The sequence below is a fragment of the Diachasma alloeum genome, unplaced genomic scaffold (genome assembly GCF_001412515.2).
Source record: "Diachasma alloeum isolate Michigan unplaced genomic scaffold, Dall2.0 Dall_scaffold_00197, whole genome shotgun sequence".
Taxonomy (NCBI): domain Eukaryota; kingdom Metazoa; phylum Arthropoda; class Insecta; order Hymenoptera; family Braconidae; genus Diachasma; species Diachasma alloeum.
This window is the reverse complement of record NW_021680362.1, coordinates 1476260-1493542: the sequence shown is the minus strand read 5'-3', so window position 1 is coordinate 1493542 and position 17283 is coordinate 1476260. Positions and strand designations below refer to the sequence as shown.

Sequence of the window (17283 nt, the reverse complement as noted above, 5' to 3'; positions counted from 1 at the left end):
TTCTTATTCTGCTGATTATGAGATTATGTCGCGGGAGTTGAAAAGGCAACGGCGGAAGCTCTTTGTCGTACTACATTGTCTTCTAAAATCAATAATTGCCGAGTTAATTACATAATTAAGAAAGACGTAATATTCATATCAATTATGCAAATATCTGGCGAGTGAGGGATTGTAGGTGAAAATATCAAATTATTTTTTTCATCACACCGGCCGTGGTTACCCACGTGCTGACCACGACAATTCTGCACGTGGGCACGACTCCTTTATTTTCCCTCCCTTGGTAGGAAATATACTATTTCTCGCACTCATCTGAAGGTCGAAGTGGGGACGAATGGAAGTGAAATTTTTCCGAATGGCTAATTAATGCTGCCTAATTAATGGCGGTGGAATATTCAAATTTTTTTCAATGTTCAATAAAGGTATGAAATAAATGGAATGAAGTAGGATGGAACCTCCACCATCACCTCTACCGCCACCGCCACCACCTCCACCCCCAACAACATCTCCAGACGATGAGGAAAGGGATCAGGAAGTGGAGAAAGTGAGACTAATTCAGTACAGAAATCGATTCAAAGAAATAACTGAAAAAAAAATTAAATGGAGTAATAAAAAGATTGGGGTGAACAGATTGAAGATACTGGCCAGATTCCCGGGGTCATTCTCCCGCAATTGGAGGAGTTGGAGAAGCAATTCTTCGAGCTTGTGGCGAGTGCTAACGTGACCGGAGTTCAAGAGTTCCTTGGTGCGAATCGAGAGTTCAAGATCAATTCAGCAAACTTTCAGGTAATTCTGAGAGTGATGGGGTGTAATGAGTTTCCCAGTGATTAGGGCGTAATTACTTCGGAAGAAGTTCTTATTGGAGAGCTTTACTCCTCATAAAGTGTAAGGAATCCCAATCAGAATTGAATGTAACAAATCGGATTATTTTTTTTGTTTTTTTTTTGCGTTCACAACATTTTCTGCAGAAAGCTTTCCATAACAGTTTCTCTGAAAATCTCTCATTCCCGAACAATTTCATGATGAACACAATGAGAAATGAAAATATAGAGAGAAATAATTTAATTTTGGGGTGATTAAGGATTAATTACTTCAAAAAATTTCTTGTTGGAGTGCTTAACTTCCTTCTAAATAAATAAATTCTAATTGTGAGGTTGAGTTGAAGACCATTCTTGAAACGTAACAAATCATATTACATCCTTCGTAATTATACAATTATCTCAGGAATAGGCAATTCTAGGGGAAAATGTGACAAGATATTATTTGGAGCTGGCAAAATTGCCAAAAAAATTTAAGAACCTTTTTTTCTCAAATCATTTTTCTCCAGAAATTCCATGATCAAGATAATAAAAAGAAAAACAAGGAGAAAAACCAATCGGAAACAATAAAACGAGACATAAAATATTGCGAGAAAGTAATATGATGTTGTGGTGATTAGGGCGTAATTACTTCGAAAATAATTCTTGTTGGAGTGCTTAACTTCCTTCTCAATAAAAAAAATCCAGACATGAGTTGAAGATAATTCTCGAAACATAAAAAATCATATTTCACCTTTCCTAATTATAAAATTATCTCAGAAATAGGAAATTCTACGAGATGTCACAATGTCACGAGATTCTATTTGCAGCTGGTAAAACTTCGAAAAAAATTTCGTGACTTTTTTTTCTCGAATCACTTTTTGGAGAAAAAAAGGAGAACAACGAACAGGAAACGATAAAATGAATGTTCGTAAATAAAAAGTGACGAAAAAACTGCATAAAATTGTACAGCGAATTTCTGGAATCGAAAACTCATGAAAAAATTCGTAGAAAATATAAAAATCAATTCTCGGTACCCCTAAACGCGAGAATTTGTTTAAAAAACTATATATCATGCTGTCAACCCCTTCGTCTCCACAGAATTCACAGAAACACACATCCCGAAGGTTATCCACAAAAGCGATAAAAGTCTGGAGAAAGGTAGTAGGAATAACTGTCCCTTTACCTTATCTAGAATCTCCACCCCTCTAAACAAGAAGCAACACGTTATTCCCTCCATTGCATACTTCACCTTCACCTATTCCTCTCGGGCATTTTTTTTCTTCAGGGCCCTCTAGTATCTACCGCCATAATTCAATGGCGGTAACTTTACAAGACAATGACTCCAAGAGATGTTTGAGGATAACAAGAATATTAGAATGATCTCAAATTCCAGCCTAAATGATTCTCAATCGTTTTCGTTTGGAATGTTCCTAAGTATCGAAATTCTTCATTCAAATGAAATACGTGAACGATTATCTCGAAGTGAGGAGAATTAATTCATTCATAGTCATATAACAAATTGGTAGAATGTGATATGTGGAAAATTAAATTTTAGTTAATAGTTTAATTATCGTGATTACGAGTGATTTTAGAGCAAAATGTTCGGGAATTTTTTATAGCTGATAAAATTTTTAACAAAAAAGATCATCTAGTTTTTTATTCAACACGACGTATTATGTAAATAATTCAAAGTTTTAAGAGATGTAAAAGGTCAAACTATTATGGCCTGTCACTTGATTTTTCTTTTTTTTCCAAAGGAAAATCGCACTATTACTGTGCCGCTGCTATAGCGTCAGTATACCGGTGTTATAGTAGGTGTACTACTACTGTACAGTGTGATAGTAATGATATAAATGCTGTCATCGATATACCGGTGCTATACCGCCAAAATATAGCAGTTTAACCGCTGTTACAACCTCACTGAACCGCCACTGTCCCTTTTTCATACCGCATGTGTGACGCACCACTATTATACCGCCTCAATAGTAGTTCTACCACTACTATACCATCACAATAGTAGTTCTAGTACTGCTATACCGCCACAATAATTGCTGCTATATCATCATAATAGTAGTTCTACCGCTACTTCAGTAGTTCTATGATTGATACACTACTACTGTAATCTTACTATAGTGACTATACCGCCACTATATAGTTGCTTAAACGCTGTTATAATATCACAAAACCGCCACTGTACCTTTTTCATACGGCAGTTCTGACGCACCACTACTTTACCGCCACAATAGTAGTTCTACCGCTATTGTAGTTAGTTTTATGATCGATATACTACTACTGTAATCCTGCTATAGTAGCTCTGCCGATGCTATACCCGTACTAATAGATATACCGCTGCCATACCGCCACTATATAGTTGCTTAACCGCTGTTATAACATCACTAAACCGCCACTGTACCATTTTCACTGCTATACCGTCGCAATAGTAGTTCTAGTACTGCTACACAGCTACAATAATAGCTCTACCGCTGTTATATCGTCACAATCGCAGTTCTACTGCTACTGTAATAGTACTATGATAGAGATACCACAACTGTAATCCCACTATAGTAGCTGTACCGCTGTTATATCGTTTACATACCGCCACTGCGATGCATGTACCGCTCAAAAAAAGCTTCAAGAAATGCATTCAAAATACAGTAACGACATAATGGTGCTACAGTAGTAGTGCAACGACGGTACAGTAGCGGTGCAGCAGCGGTGTAGTAGTGATTCAATAACGATAAGATGAAAGTCAAATCTTCCGGCCCCATTTTTGATAACGATTCATGATTCTAGCAAATTTCCAATACCCAATAAATTGTTCACAACAATAAAATTATCCCAATGACGAGCGGTGTTGCACCTCTTGCGAGTTTCATAAACAAAAAATCCTTCAACATTTCCTTTTAAAATCGCTCACCCCCGAAATAACACCCATCAACAAATATTTCGATTTCACTTTGTTCCACTATACACGGAGAAAAATGTTTCGTAAAAATTACGGAACTCACAGTTTGCTCACCGATTACGGAATCGACTCAGAAAATTTAAGTGACGGTATCGTAATTTTTCACAGGAGATTCAGTGAAAAATTACGGAACGCTCTGGAAAAATTCCGTGACAGTTTCGTAAAATTTCCTACAACCACAATTCGCTCCGGAATTACAGAAAAGATACGTAATTTTTATTGAATATTTCTCTCCGTGTACTACACCCACCAGAATTCCATTCTCATCCGCAATTCCTAAATATCTCAAAATACGATATTTATTTTACTTGAAATCCGAAAACGTCGGCTTTCCCAAGGATTTTTTTTTGTCAAGAAGCCTATAAACACCAGAGCCCCATGGCGGGTCGAAGAATTCCGACAGAAAGAGGCGTCGAGGGAATTCTCACCAGGGGACACTGTCACCTTTGTCGGCACAAGAATACACTCACCTATGTTTTATGTTTCTTTACGTAACCAAAAGTCCCACTCTTCTATTATCCTCGTGCTGTGACTCCTTGCCCCTCTCTTTTTGACTCTCTCAATAGTTCCCTAAACACTGTCCAATGGCGCACGCGTCCGTCTGGGTGGGCCTTGCGGATGAATGGGGCCCGTTTTCTTTTTCTTTCATGTTTCCTCCATTTTTTTCATTCTTCAAGAACCTTTCGGCTCTGCATATTGCTGTCAAAGAGCGGGATGTGGCGATGGTCGAGCTACTTCTGTCTCGAGATGATATTGATTGCGGTGACACTGCTCTTCATGCGATTAGAGACAATGAGCAGAAGATTGCTATGATGATTCTGGATAAGATGGAGAGTCAGGTGCCGGGGTCGCAGTTCACTGGGCCAATTGATAGCTCCGAGTTTCCGGATGCTACTACGCCGATGGATGTGGCTGCCAGTTGTGGACATTTTGAGATGATCAAGATGCTGGCGGCCAGGGGACATGTCATCGAGGAACCACATCCACCCAGCTGCTGCTGCGATGAAATTTGCAAGTAAAATTTTGAGGGACTCATTATTCGGGGTTTGTGGGGCTGGAGGAGGGAATTATAGATGGGTGACGATTCCTCTTCGGGAATGGCTTTTGGAAAAATGTTTTTTTGGATCAGAGAGAACCAAAATCGTAATACAGTATTAAAATTATTTTATTTCATATAATATCAGGTCACTGTATTGTAGAATTTTTTAATTTTTGTCAAATTAATTATTAATCAATATTTTTAATTTTTCAAATTCGCAAGGTAGACGATTATTAGATTAATTCACAAATCAAATTCAGATATTTAGAATTGTTTCATTATAATTGAGAATTGAAAATTATTTTCAAATTTAAATCATAAAGCAGTGAACTTTGATTAATTGGTAGGCGGAAAAAAAAGCCACCGAAAAAAAAGCCGACGCACTGATCACGTGTTAAAATCCATCCATATTCGGCTTTTTTTTCCGGAGCTGTTTTTTTCCTCCGGCTTTTTTTTCATAGATTCGATTGATGTACGCTAAACTTCTTTCTAAAATGACTTAGTAATATTTTTGCCGATCCCTGGAGGGATCAAATCGACTATATTTGAGCCGAATAAATGGTCTTCAAGTATTTCGTAACAAAGCTGTTATCCAATTTTTTTTTTTTTTATATTCCGGCCCTTTCTGCCCTTTGATTGGCTAATCGGCACTATCCAACCCTATGCATGCGACTGTGGATTCTACACTGCACCGCATTTGCACTCCTATAGAACATAGGAGTAGCATGGGAAACCACAGAAAACCCATGCCGGTACAGGCGGTCACTATATTAGCGACCTCCCGCTAGCCGGAGCCTCCGGTTGAAAAACTCGGTTCCACGGGGAATCGAACTCACAACTTTCGCACACTAGGCTCGCACCTAGTCGCTTCGGCCACCGACGTCGGTGTTATCCAAATTTGAAACGGAAAAAAGAAAGAAGGATTCAATCCGGAGTCTCTGGTTGATCTCAGTATCCTGAGATTGGTATTGAATTTTTTTTTCCGTTTCTGGGTGTCAAATTTTGAGTCGAGTTGACAATGTAGTCATTTCAAGTAGATTTCATCATCTTGAATCGAATTTCGATCTAGTTAGAGACGAGTTAACGACGTCGTTGATTCAAATAGGAAGATACTTGAAGGAGTGTTATCTTACATACTCTATATGATTTGAGATCTCCCCGTTTCTCCAGAAAATCATGATTCTGGGAAGTTCAGGAAAGGTTCAGAACGGTACAGAACCCTCTGGAAAGTTTACGAATGGTCTGGGAAACTCTAGAATGTTCTAGAAATCTTCAAGAATTTTGCCATTAATTCAGAAGCTATCGCTTGGTAAAATCATGGAACGTTCTGGAAACTCGAAACTGATACAACTCTTTGCTGTGAGGGAATGTTTATATAAATTTTACGTAATTTCACGGTAAAATTACGTAAAAATCATCTCGCCAATGGAAATATTTGTGGGAACTAAATAGGAATTTTACTGTAAAATTACTATAAAAAATTATAAAAATTTCGATTGATTTGAGAATTTACCTATGAGGCCCTTTCATCATCAAGTCACTCTAGTGATGCTTCAATAATATTTCAGAATATTCTAGAAATTTCTAACATTCATCGTCTAAATGTCGATTTAAACATGAAAAAAATTGAACCGCTTTGAGTTGGGCCAGCAACACACTACCGTAGAAAAATCATCATCTATTGACTTCTTTCGATGAACTATCCATTGAGAAATGTCGACGAAGTCACATCATTTTCAATAGAAACAGGGGCAATAAACAAATTCTTTAGACATTTTTACAGAATTACACTCAAATTTCAATGCAAATTCAATCAATTTTTTTGGAAAAAGCGCTGGATTGCCCTGGAAATTCGTGACGATGTCATGGAAACTTAGTGCACGGAGAGAAATATTCGAGAAAAATTACGGAACATTTCACGTAATCCGCAAGCGAGAATCGTTTTCAGTGAATTTCTATAGGAATATAAGAGCATAAATCTGAAACGTTTAGTAAATTTTCGGGTCTGTCACCGAAAAAATACGAAAAAGTCACGTAATTTTTCTGGAAGTTGTAAAATCTTAAATTGAGTTAATTTTTACGATTTGTTTGTTGAGTTGAATTTTTACGAAAAGTTCCGGAAAAATTACGGAACGTGTTGTTAAAATCTCCCCCTCACGGTGACTCATGGCTAGCCGTCGGACGGATGAGTAATTTTTACGGAACAGATCGTAGAATTTACGTGACGATTGACACTTTTTATTGAATTTTACTTCGCTCCCAGATTACGTTTCGAAACGTAATTTTTACGTCTTTTTTCTGGTAATTTTTATTGAATATTTCTCTCCGTGTGATGTCTCTAAAAATTAGCGACAAAATTACTGAATTCCAGAATTTCATACTCGTTGAATTCCACACTCGCAAATCCCCAATAATTGTGGATTGATTCCTAAAAATTAGGCATGAATCCCTGAAAATCAGTGACATGTCCATGAAAATAAAAACTCGTTATTTCTTGAATATCTCGTGGTCTTAACGAGTTTCTAATTTTGTTTGTCCAGACCAGAGAGAGATATTGAAGATCCATTAACACTCGACAATAAGCGGTTGTATCGTTACCGCGCTGTGGCAAATCCAGCTTACATCTGTCATACCTCGCCCGATCCAATTCTGAAGGCCTTCCAGCTGTCAGTTGTCCTCGACAAAGCCGCCTCGTTTGAGCGTGAGCTTTATAAATCTTACAAGCAACTGTCCCAGGTGTGTTACATCGAAATCCACATTCTTCTTTTGTAAAGTGGCGCGTGTTTTGACATTAGGAAGTCGCTTACTTCGCTGCTGAGCTCATTGGCTGTGCGAGGAAAGCGGAGGAGGTTGAGATTGTACTTAAACAGCGGGGGGGAAATGTACAAGCGAGGAAATTCATTTTTCCGAGACTGTTGTTTGCCGTTGAGTGCGAGCAGAAGCTGTTTGTTGCTCATCCCAATGTACAACAAGTAAGTTTAATTTCTTTTCACCTAGACATTTGGAAAATTACGGTTGGGGGGCAGGGAGGGGCAGACGGGAGAGAACAATTCAAGGGGCTGGTCACTTAGGTAATCACTGGACCCCTCGACTGGAAATCAAGGAAGAAATCGCCAGAAATCAATGGAAATCACTGGAAATCAAGTGATTTCAATTTTCGGTAGTGATTTCTAAAGATTTCTGGAAATCATCGGAAGTCAATAGAAATCATAAATAAATCAGGTGATTTACGAAATCATTAGAAACGATCGATAAGTGTAAAATCAAAATTGATTTTGCCGTTTTAACTCAATTAACTCAATTACATAACTCATAACAATTTTTGTTATGGTATTGGTGCATTCGAAATCGCCCAATCCCGAAATGGGACGCTATGAAGAGCAACGTCATGTAGAAAACTACCATTATCGACAGATGCACCACTCTGGTCCCAAAATCACGATTTCTCCAGTGATTTATTGAAAGGAAGAAATCATTAGAATCTACTACAAATCATGGAAATAGAACGACAAAAAATAGAAAGAAATCATGATTTTTAATGCTGATTGAGAAATCACAAAAATCATTCGAGAAATCACAGAAATCAACAGGAAATCATTGGAAATCATCTGATTCTGGAAATCACTGAGTCACTCGATTGAGGAGTGACCAGCCCCTCGGAACAAGTCCACTTCAAAACAGTTGCACTGTTGGAAAAATTGTCGTACAGTGGACTGTCACATACTGTTGTTCATTCTACTGTTCACATTATCTCTCGGCTTTCCCTCGGGCCTCGAATCTCACACTCGTGAAAACCCCATCGCACTTGAATCAAAATACACGATTTTCGTCAGGTAATAGAAACTCGATGGATTGGCAACTGGTACGAGTGGAAGGCGAAATCAGGTACTGCAAAAGTCTTCACAGTCCTTCAAAGGATTCCCCTCCTCCCAATCATAGCCATGTGGCTTCTGATCGCACCGAACTCGAAAATAGCGAAAAAGTGGCAAATACCCGTGAATCGATACATCTCCTCGGTGGCCAGTTACCTCATTTTTCTCGTTTTCGTGTACCTTGAGGCGAATGTCGATAAGAAGAATCAGCTTCGAGGGCCACCGAACAGTGGCAAGTGCCTCAAACGTTCTGTCTTCATCAATTCTTCAATTAAACGCCAATTAAAAATGTCTCTTTTACTTCCAGGATATGAAGTTATTATTTGTTTTTATGTTATTTCATATGTTTGGGCGGCAATTCGACTCTGCATGACACATGGGCCACGAAGATATTTCGGAGAACGTTGGAATTTGTACGTAAATCAAGAAGTGATGATAATTAATTCTAATAATTTGTAAAAAATATGACTTAATAATTTATATTAGAGTCATAAAAATTTTTAGTGGGCAATTCAAAGGAAAAATTTCCCTAGAAAAAAAAATTTCACATGATTTTTTGATAGATACTTGATAGACAATTGTCAATAGATTTTTATTTCTCTTGAGTTTTTCCGAGATATTCCTTTTTGATCTTATTAAAATTCCAAGGAAAAAACATTCAGAAATACCCAAGAATTCTTACAGAAAAAATCGAAACAGAATAAGTTGGATAGAAAAATGAAAATGTTGATTCGAAAATTGCACGACAAAACTGCATGATTTTTACGGTTTTTTAACAAAATTCTCTGCCGTAAGGCCCCTCGTGCTCCACCAAAGATTATACTCCAATGATTATTCATTGAATTTTGAATAGATATGAAGTTGGAATGCTCGCTCTGTTCATATTGACGTTCGTCTTCTGGGCTCTAGCGGCTATTGACGTCCGGAGAAATGGCCAGAGGGACCTTGAGAGAAAATACTGGCACATGTTCGATCCAACTCTAGTTGCAGAGGGTCTCTTCTGCATTGCAACTATCATGGCATTTTTCAAACTGCTCTTCGTGTGTCAACTCGATTACAATCTCGGGCCCCTTCAGATGTCACTGGGAAAAATGATCAAGGATGTCACTAAATTCCTGTTCCTTTTTCTCATAATTATTACGGCCTTTGCCGCAGGTAAATCAAGTCAGTGAAAAAATTCCATCTCATATGAGTCTAATTCAGTAGCGACGTGGTAAAACGGTACAAGACAATCTTGACTATTGGCCAGTTTTCAATGAATATCTCGGAAACTAAGTAAGATAGCAAAATTTTTGTTAAAACCTTTTTTGTAGAGCCGATTGAGAGCTACAATAAATATATGTTTGAAACATAGTCATCATTCTATAAGTTCAGCGGGGAATTAAGTCGGTAATCTTCGAAATCAATCGGGACCCTTCGGGTCAACAGTCAAGAGTCAGCGAATCACCCGGAAAGGTAGTAGTACGAAAAGGTCCGTCAGAGTAATCGCTCGGCAGTTCAACAGCCATGTAATAGATTATCAAATCAGTTATTAGTTCAGTTCATCTACTCAGTAGAAATGATATAGAATATCAACATTAGAGTCAAATCAACGTAGATTTAGTGAATTAACAAGTATTATAGTTTCTCAACGAATTAAGTACATCAGCAGTGAATTATCGAAACATTTGAGTAGAATCAACGGAAGGCGCATCTCGACGCGTCTCTCAACGTGTACAGTTCCTCACAATTTGAGTTAGATTTAATCGTTACTGCAATTATCGATAGACAATTATCAACGACATTTAATAGTGACTCAACAGTAAATTATCAATTTAGACAATATATTCATTTGAGAATCTCAACGAACTAAATTGAGTGACAAGTGTATAAAGTGTATATAGTATTTTAGGACGTGGTTCGATCCCACAATAAAACTGTGATTTTATGAAACAGTGTTAGAATTCATTTTCCGGCCTCACCTCTGATCACACACCCACAACCACCCTAAACCTAGCTCCTCACCAAACAATATAATTATGAAAATTTTGCTATCTCTCTTAGATTCGGAAATATTCTTCGAAAACTCAACTGGGAGATAAGTCCACTTCCGTTTTCGGAAAAATGAATTTTTTCATGTTGAAAGAATGAAAATTCTTTGATTTTTTAGATTGATGGGGGAATACATGAAACCAACATTCCTGATATTTAAGAAAAATTAGTTACCGTAGTTTTATGAAATGAAATAAACAATTTTGTATTATATCAGGCTTTTATTATTCACTTTTTCCTGTCAGATTCGATACTCCTTTTTTCAATCAATTGTTTATAATAATTCTCATTGCAAAAAGCAATACGACCGGTGAGAATCATACCTCCCAATTTGTCAGCTGCTAAACTTTATATGATAATAAATTATTTGCTCATGTTCTAATTCCTCTATGCTCACTGAATAAGATTTTATTCATAAGTATAGATCAATTCCGTCTAAAACACACTTTGGAGTGTGAATTTCTGGAATTCAATGTTTGTTGATACTCTGGTAAAAGTGCTTGCCCACACTGTTATCAATTGTTAGTTAGTTCACACGGTAATTCAATCAATCTGTTGCTCATCTCATTAATATAATTACGTGCTTAAAATATTGTCATCTCGTGTTTCCAGCACCAAATTAAAAATTAACACTCAATTGGGAGCCATTCATGTTTCATCGAATGGTAATCAAAAAAATGCGACGCAGCAGGACTGTATCCATCAAAACTGCCTTTCCTCTTTAACTTTTTCCAATTCGTTCGGAACATCCGCTGTATTCGGGTTCTCATTTTTGTTTCGAGATATTGCTCATGCTTTTTTTTTAGAAAGGACACAAATTCTCATGGGATTTATTTTCAAGTGGATCATGCGCCTAGTGAAAAACTCCAAAAATAAAAATAGAGGGCGATATGAAAAAATATACTGAATCCAATTGCCAAGGCAATTTCAAACTTTGAGTCTCATATAACTACGCACTGGTGCCTGTAGCCCGTGCGTATTGAGAAATAACTCTGTCTAACAGCAGAAAAAAAATGAAAATTGTTCGCGTGTTTGCAATGCTGAATAAATATTTTTTATAACAGAGAAATCTAACAAAATTCAATCAAATCAATTGTTTTCATAATCACAATGTTTCTAAAACAGAAAAACAAGTTGATTTACAAGTCAATTGTTAATTTATTAGCACAAAATACATTCAACAGAAGGAAAAAACAAATTTCCACTTGTTGCGCCTTGAATCACATCATCATTTGTCTATTGATTCTCCTCTCAGGTCTTGCAAAATTGTATCAATACTACGATGGAATGGTGCAGATCGATGATGAGTCTAAAATAAAAACCCAACAAGTGGCCTCGTTCGTGGATTTCAGGTCAAGCTTGAGGACACTCTTCTGGGCAGTTTTTTGCATGAGTGCTATCGAGAGCGCTGACGTCATAATCGAGAATCTACCTGGGGAGACGGAGTCTGAAACCATTATAAATAAACATTCATTCACTGAGGGCATTGGGTACTTCGCCTTCGCCGGTAACTAATAATCCAGTTGCAATGTAGTTAAACTTGTTGAACACAGGACATAACTGTTTTCTTTCAAATAAAGGAAACAAACAAATAAATAAATTATCAAATAAATTTTTCATCACGCTGTGTGTAAAGTGACATTTTACGCACGCTCCGCGTGCGCAAAACCCCACTTCCCACACATTGTGATGAAAAATAGGGGTCGATACTCGCGGGAAAAGTGTTTTTAGACTTGTCGGATTATATCATTCGCCTGCGGCTCGTGCTATAAATCTCCCACGAGCCCTAAAGCACTTTTCCGCAATCGTATCGAAATATACTATTAATGAAGAGGTTTAGAGAATAGTATATTTCGATACGAGTGCACATGAGTGTTTTTTGATCCGTGGAAGGGGACTACTGCCCTCCCAACAGTCAAAGAACACTTTTCCCACGATTATCGAATCCTATTTCTCATCATAATGTGTGGAAAGTGGGATTTTGCGGACGCGAAGCGTGCGTGTAATCTCGCTTTACGCACAAGTGATGAAAAAATAGAGAGATTTAGATGTTTCTGTGCGAATTATTCCGCCGAGATCGAAATTCTTCGATATCAATTTGTCATTAGAAAATGTCAGAAAAGAAGCTTGAGAAATTCATGCTCAAGATTTCCGATAGAAAAAAAATATGATAATAAACTATAAAAAGAAACTTTGTTGACTTTTTTATGAAATGTCTCTTGAAATTATTTGATACGACACCGTTGCATAATTTTCAATAAAATTCGGTCCAAAGAATGAATAAAATTTTTCATAGTTGTTGAACGGAATTCGAATAGAACATCAATAGAATTATTCTTACTGAAAATGCTAGGTTTTATTCACTCTTTTTCGTTTTTTCTTTTTATTTCCTATCAAAAATACGAGAGAAAACAATTGGTAAAGTCATGTCCAAAAATGCTTTAAAAAAAATAAAAAACTGCAACAGATTAAATTGTGGAAAACAATTAACATCTACTGACTTTTCTCGATGGAAAATATTTATGGAAAAGCACAAAAATACATTTTTCATAGAATTTCAATAAAATTTTACGGGAATCTCCTACACCGAGAGAAAAATATAATTCTTCTTACTATATTCCATCACCATCGAATTATAGTCAATAAGTCCTCAACAATTTTTCATGGGTTACGGTAACTATGGCCGGAGAAGTAATTACTACAGTGGAATGTAGTCATTGCAACTATTTTATAGTTCTCCTCACGATAGATTTGTCGTGGTTACTTTTGAACTTTGGTTAGTTGAACTGCATTTTGATCTGCAAAAATTACGCTTGTCAAGTTACTATAATGTTATGTACCGCATACAAAAAAAAATCGTATCGTTCACCAAAATGCCTCAACTATTTTCTTATCGTAAATCGAACTTCAGATTTTTCTCCCAGTGTAGAGAGAGCGCCTTGTTTCTCACGCACGAAGAAATTTAATAGAAAAACCTATATCGAATTCGTTAGAAAATTCTATTGAATTTCTACTAAACTTTCTATTAGTTTTTGGCTGATTCTATTGACATGTTGAATAGACAACATTCAATAGAAAAAGTCAACAGAATTCGATTTTTCTATATAACTTATTCTCTTCATATATTTTCTACAGAATTTGCTCGACTCAAATTTTCTAAGTTATTTTTATTCTACTTTTCTTTTCTTCTCATCAATAAAAACAAACGAAAAAACTTGGAAAATTTGAGCCGAGGAAATTCTACAGAAAATATCTCAATAGAATAAGTTATATAGAAATATCGAATTCTATTGACTTTTTCTACTGAATATTTTCTATTGAACATTTCAAAAGAATCGGCCAAAAACTAACAGAACAGTTCAATAGAAATTCCATAGAGTTTCCTTACGAATTCGATAGGTTTTTCTATTAAATTTTTTCGTCCGTGCTCCATTGAATTCTTTCATACCTGAAAAACATTTTGTTTCGTTGCATGCACCAATTGAACAAAATTCACGAGCCAACTTTCTCCTTTCATCAGGTTTTGAGTTCATGACAGTGATAGTAGTCCTGAACATGTTGATAGCCTGCATGTCAAACACATTCACAGCCTTCACCGACAACGTAGACGTGGAATGGACCTTTGGCAGAACCGAGGTTTCTTGATTCTCACCATTTACCCCGAAAATCCAATCTCTCTATTTACCTGTCTTTATTTACCTCTCTATGTTCAGGTCTACATTGATATAATGGCACAGAACGCCCTGCCGCCGCCTTTCAATTTCCTCCCTACTGGGAGTGACCTCCGTTGGCTCGCTGAGTATATAAAGCTGTTAATTAAACCGACTGAGACGAAGAAGGCGAAATGGGATCTCAAGCACTGCTGCTTCATCGTTAGTCTGAAATCATCTCGATGAAGGAATTAATTAAGGATTAATGATCTGCCTCGTTCCGTCTAGTTTATTCGTGTTAAATATTCTTTTGAGAGAGAATTTAATCGTAAACTGTAGACATACAGTTACAATTTCCCCTGATTGTTCCCTAAATGTCTATAGATGTCTCATAATTTTCAGGGACATCGCCCCTAATTTTTAGAGTAATGTCACTAATTTCCAGGAACCCATCCGAGGGGCTATTCACAGGGAAATTGGATGACACCGCGATGACAAAATGTAATCATTACACTGATTACCGTTGTCTATGTGATGATCAATTAGTATCGTTTTGAGTAACTGTTATCATCATTGTTATATTCTACAAAAAAACATCAGAGTGATAATATTTCACACGGAGAGAAATGTTCAGAAAAAATTACGGAACTCACAATTCGCTTCACCGATTACGGAATCGACTCAGAAGATTTAAGGGTGCCAAGTGAATTTAGCGATGACCTTGAAATTTGACATTCACCAACAAAGTTATAATTTTTTAAATTAATAGTATTAGACAGATGGTGAACATCAGTGACAATTTTAAAATTTTAGAACTTATGGATATCGAGAAATTAAATAAACAAAATCAGTCTTATACACGGCCTCTTATGGAGTTTTGATTAAATTGAACGTTTCAACCCGCTAGGAACTCAAGAAAAATTTTAAAAAATTTGAAGATATGGGGAATGATGTGTTCAATGTGATGGCGACAAAAAACAATGGGGTATCGGGGTGAATAAGAGAGATATTTCAACCCGCCATACCCATTTGATGCCATGCTTTCTCGAGGTTCGTCACGCGAAATAGAGGATTTTCCGCATTTATTTTCTCGATGTCTAGTTCCGGTTGCGGGTTTGAAATTTCGTCGGATGGATGAATACATATTTCTCCAATGATGGAGGGAAAGAAAAAATTAAAAAAAAATCTTTTTTCAAATTCATTTGGCACCCTTAACGAATGAACATTTGGTGGGACCGAATAGACCCTAACCTCCAACCAAAATCCATTCGTTAACAATAACTAATCCGTTCTATCAGTGTGGCCATCCCTGCAATTGATTAAATAAGCGAGTGACAACACGATTACGCCTGTGAATATCCCCTCGGACCCATCTCCAATTTTGCGGAATCTATCATCAAATTTCAGTGATAGAAATTACTGATGATCAGACTCACTCTAGTCAGTGTCCAGTGTCACCAATAATTGGTGATACATTCCTGAAAATCAGTGACATGCCCGTGAAAATCAAAACTTTTTTTACACTGTGTTAAATATTCGAAACTGAAGAATTTTCTTCTCGTAATCTTCGTTCTGCCATTAACTCCCATCAATTGTCTCACTAATTCCGCATTGCTTTCAGGAAAACTTGAGCGAAGATGATGACGAAAAGTTTGGCGAAGTGATGGGACACTTGGTGATGCGTTATTTCCGGAAGAAGGAGGCGGAAGTGGAGAAGAGTGACACTGAGGGTTTGAGAAAGGATCTCATGGAGCTCAAGAGTATCCTCAAGGATGCACTGTCAGCCCCATGAATTATTGTTCTCTACCCACGTCACATCAATCGGGATTCCCTAGCACAGATGACAGAGGATAATACAGCCAACGACAATGACAGGTACTCCCGTCTGGTATTAGTACCAGGATCCCTAGGGAAATCTCGATATTGCAGTGTATTTCTAATAGAGATGAATTTTCCAATTGCAGAATCCTGCTGCAACGTGAGAAAAATTATATTTCGTGGCGTGTCACATACTTTTTCTGGCGGCAACTCTTACCCTTAGTTTTTCGATGAAAGGATCATTCGGAGATTTGGGGGAAGTAGCTGCGGCACTTCCGAAGGGGCGGATGGGGGGAATAGACTCTTGCTTCGGCTGGTCTTATCATCAATCCTAGGATTCCAAGGGATCAACCGGGGCGCCACGATTTTAGGGAAAGGCTACGATTAATGTCGGCTAGTAGATAAAATAATAAAGAATGGAACGAATAAAGCATCAGAGATCTCTGTGTAAGGATATATTTAGACCCTCATTGCCTGACACTTCTTTACTTTCATATTCTGACCTCAATTTTTTTATCTTAATCTTTACACCGAACTGTCTGTCTGTGGGACTGCTATCAAAACTTTCACAGTCTGTAATATGTAAAAAAAAAATTTCAAACTTTCAGTAGCTTCCCATTTCGATTTTTCGAATCGATACAAAACGGTTTTAATTTTTTTCGCACCGATGAATGCATGAAACCACCAATATTTCGTATAATTTATGCCCTGAGGGAATTGATACAAAATCATAATTAGTACCAATTATTCATAACGAATGCTATATCTTTGTTAGATCGATAATCGCGGATTAACAAGTGGGATTTATATGAAAAAATATTCCTAACAAATATTTATACGCGAAGAAAAAAAATGAAATTAAATGCACTTATACGTTTTGTTTCTTCTGTTCAACCCTCCCCTTTTGAGCCCTCATTTAAACCTCTAGTTACAACAGGTATTGCTTCATTCGGTCAAACAAAGGGGAAATGCGATACAGACGGAGTAGCAGCCTGACAGGGTACGCGGGGTACGGTAAACGTGCGTTTTTGGAGGGGTTCGGCGCAAAGGTTAATATTCTGATCCACACTGAGAGGAAAATATAATTCAGTAGTGAAGCGGTAAACCGAGT

The 17283-nt window shown here is 37.1% G+C and overlaps 1 protein-coding gene across 1 annotated transcript; it reads left to right on the top strand.

The window, feature by feature from the left end:
• The first annotated feature begins 445 nt into the window (after positions 1-445).
• Positions 446-16146, top strand: LOC107048750 (short transient receptor potential channel 4-like). The gene is made up of 12 exons (XM_015272107.1): positions 446-541; positions 628-783; positions 4440-4777; positions 7342-7537; positions 7597-7773; positions 8635-8905; positions 8981-9086; positions 9527-9828; positions 11960-12211; positions 14225-14340; positions 14418-14576; positions 15976-16146. Exons 1-12 carry the CDS (start codon positions 446-448, stop codon positions 16144-16146), a joined length of 2340 nt encoding a protein of 779 aa, XP_015127593.1.
• Positions 16147-17283: the final 1137 nt, after the last annotated feature.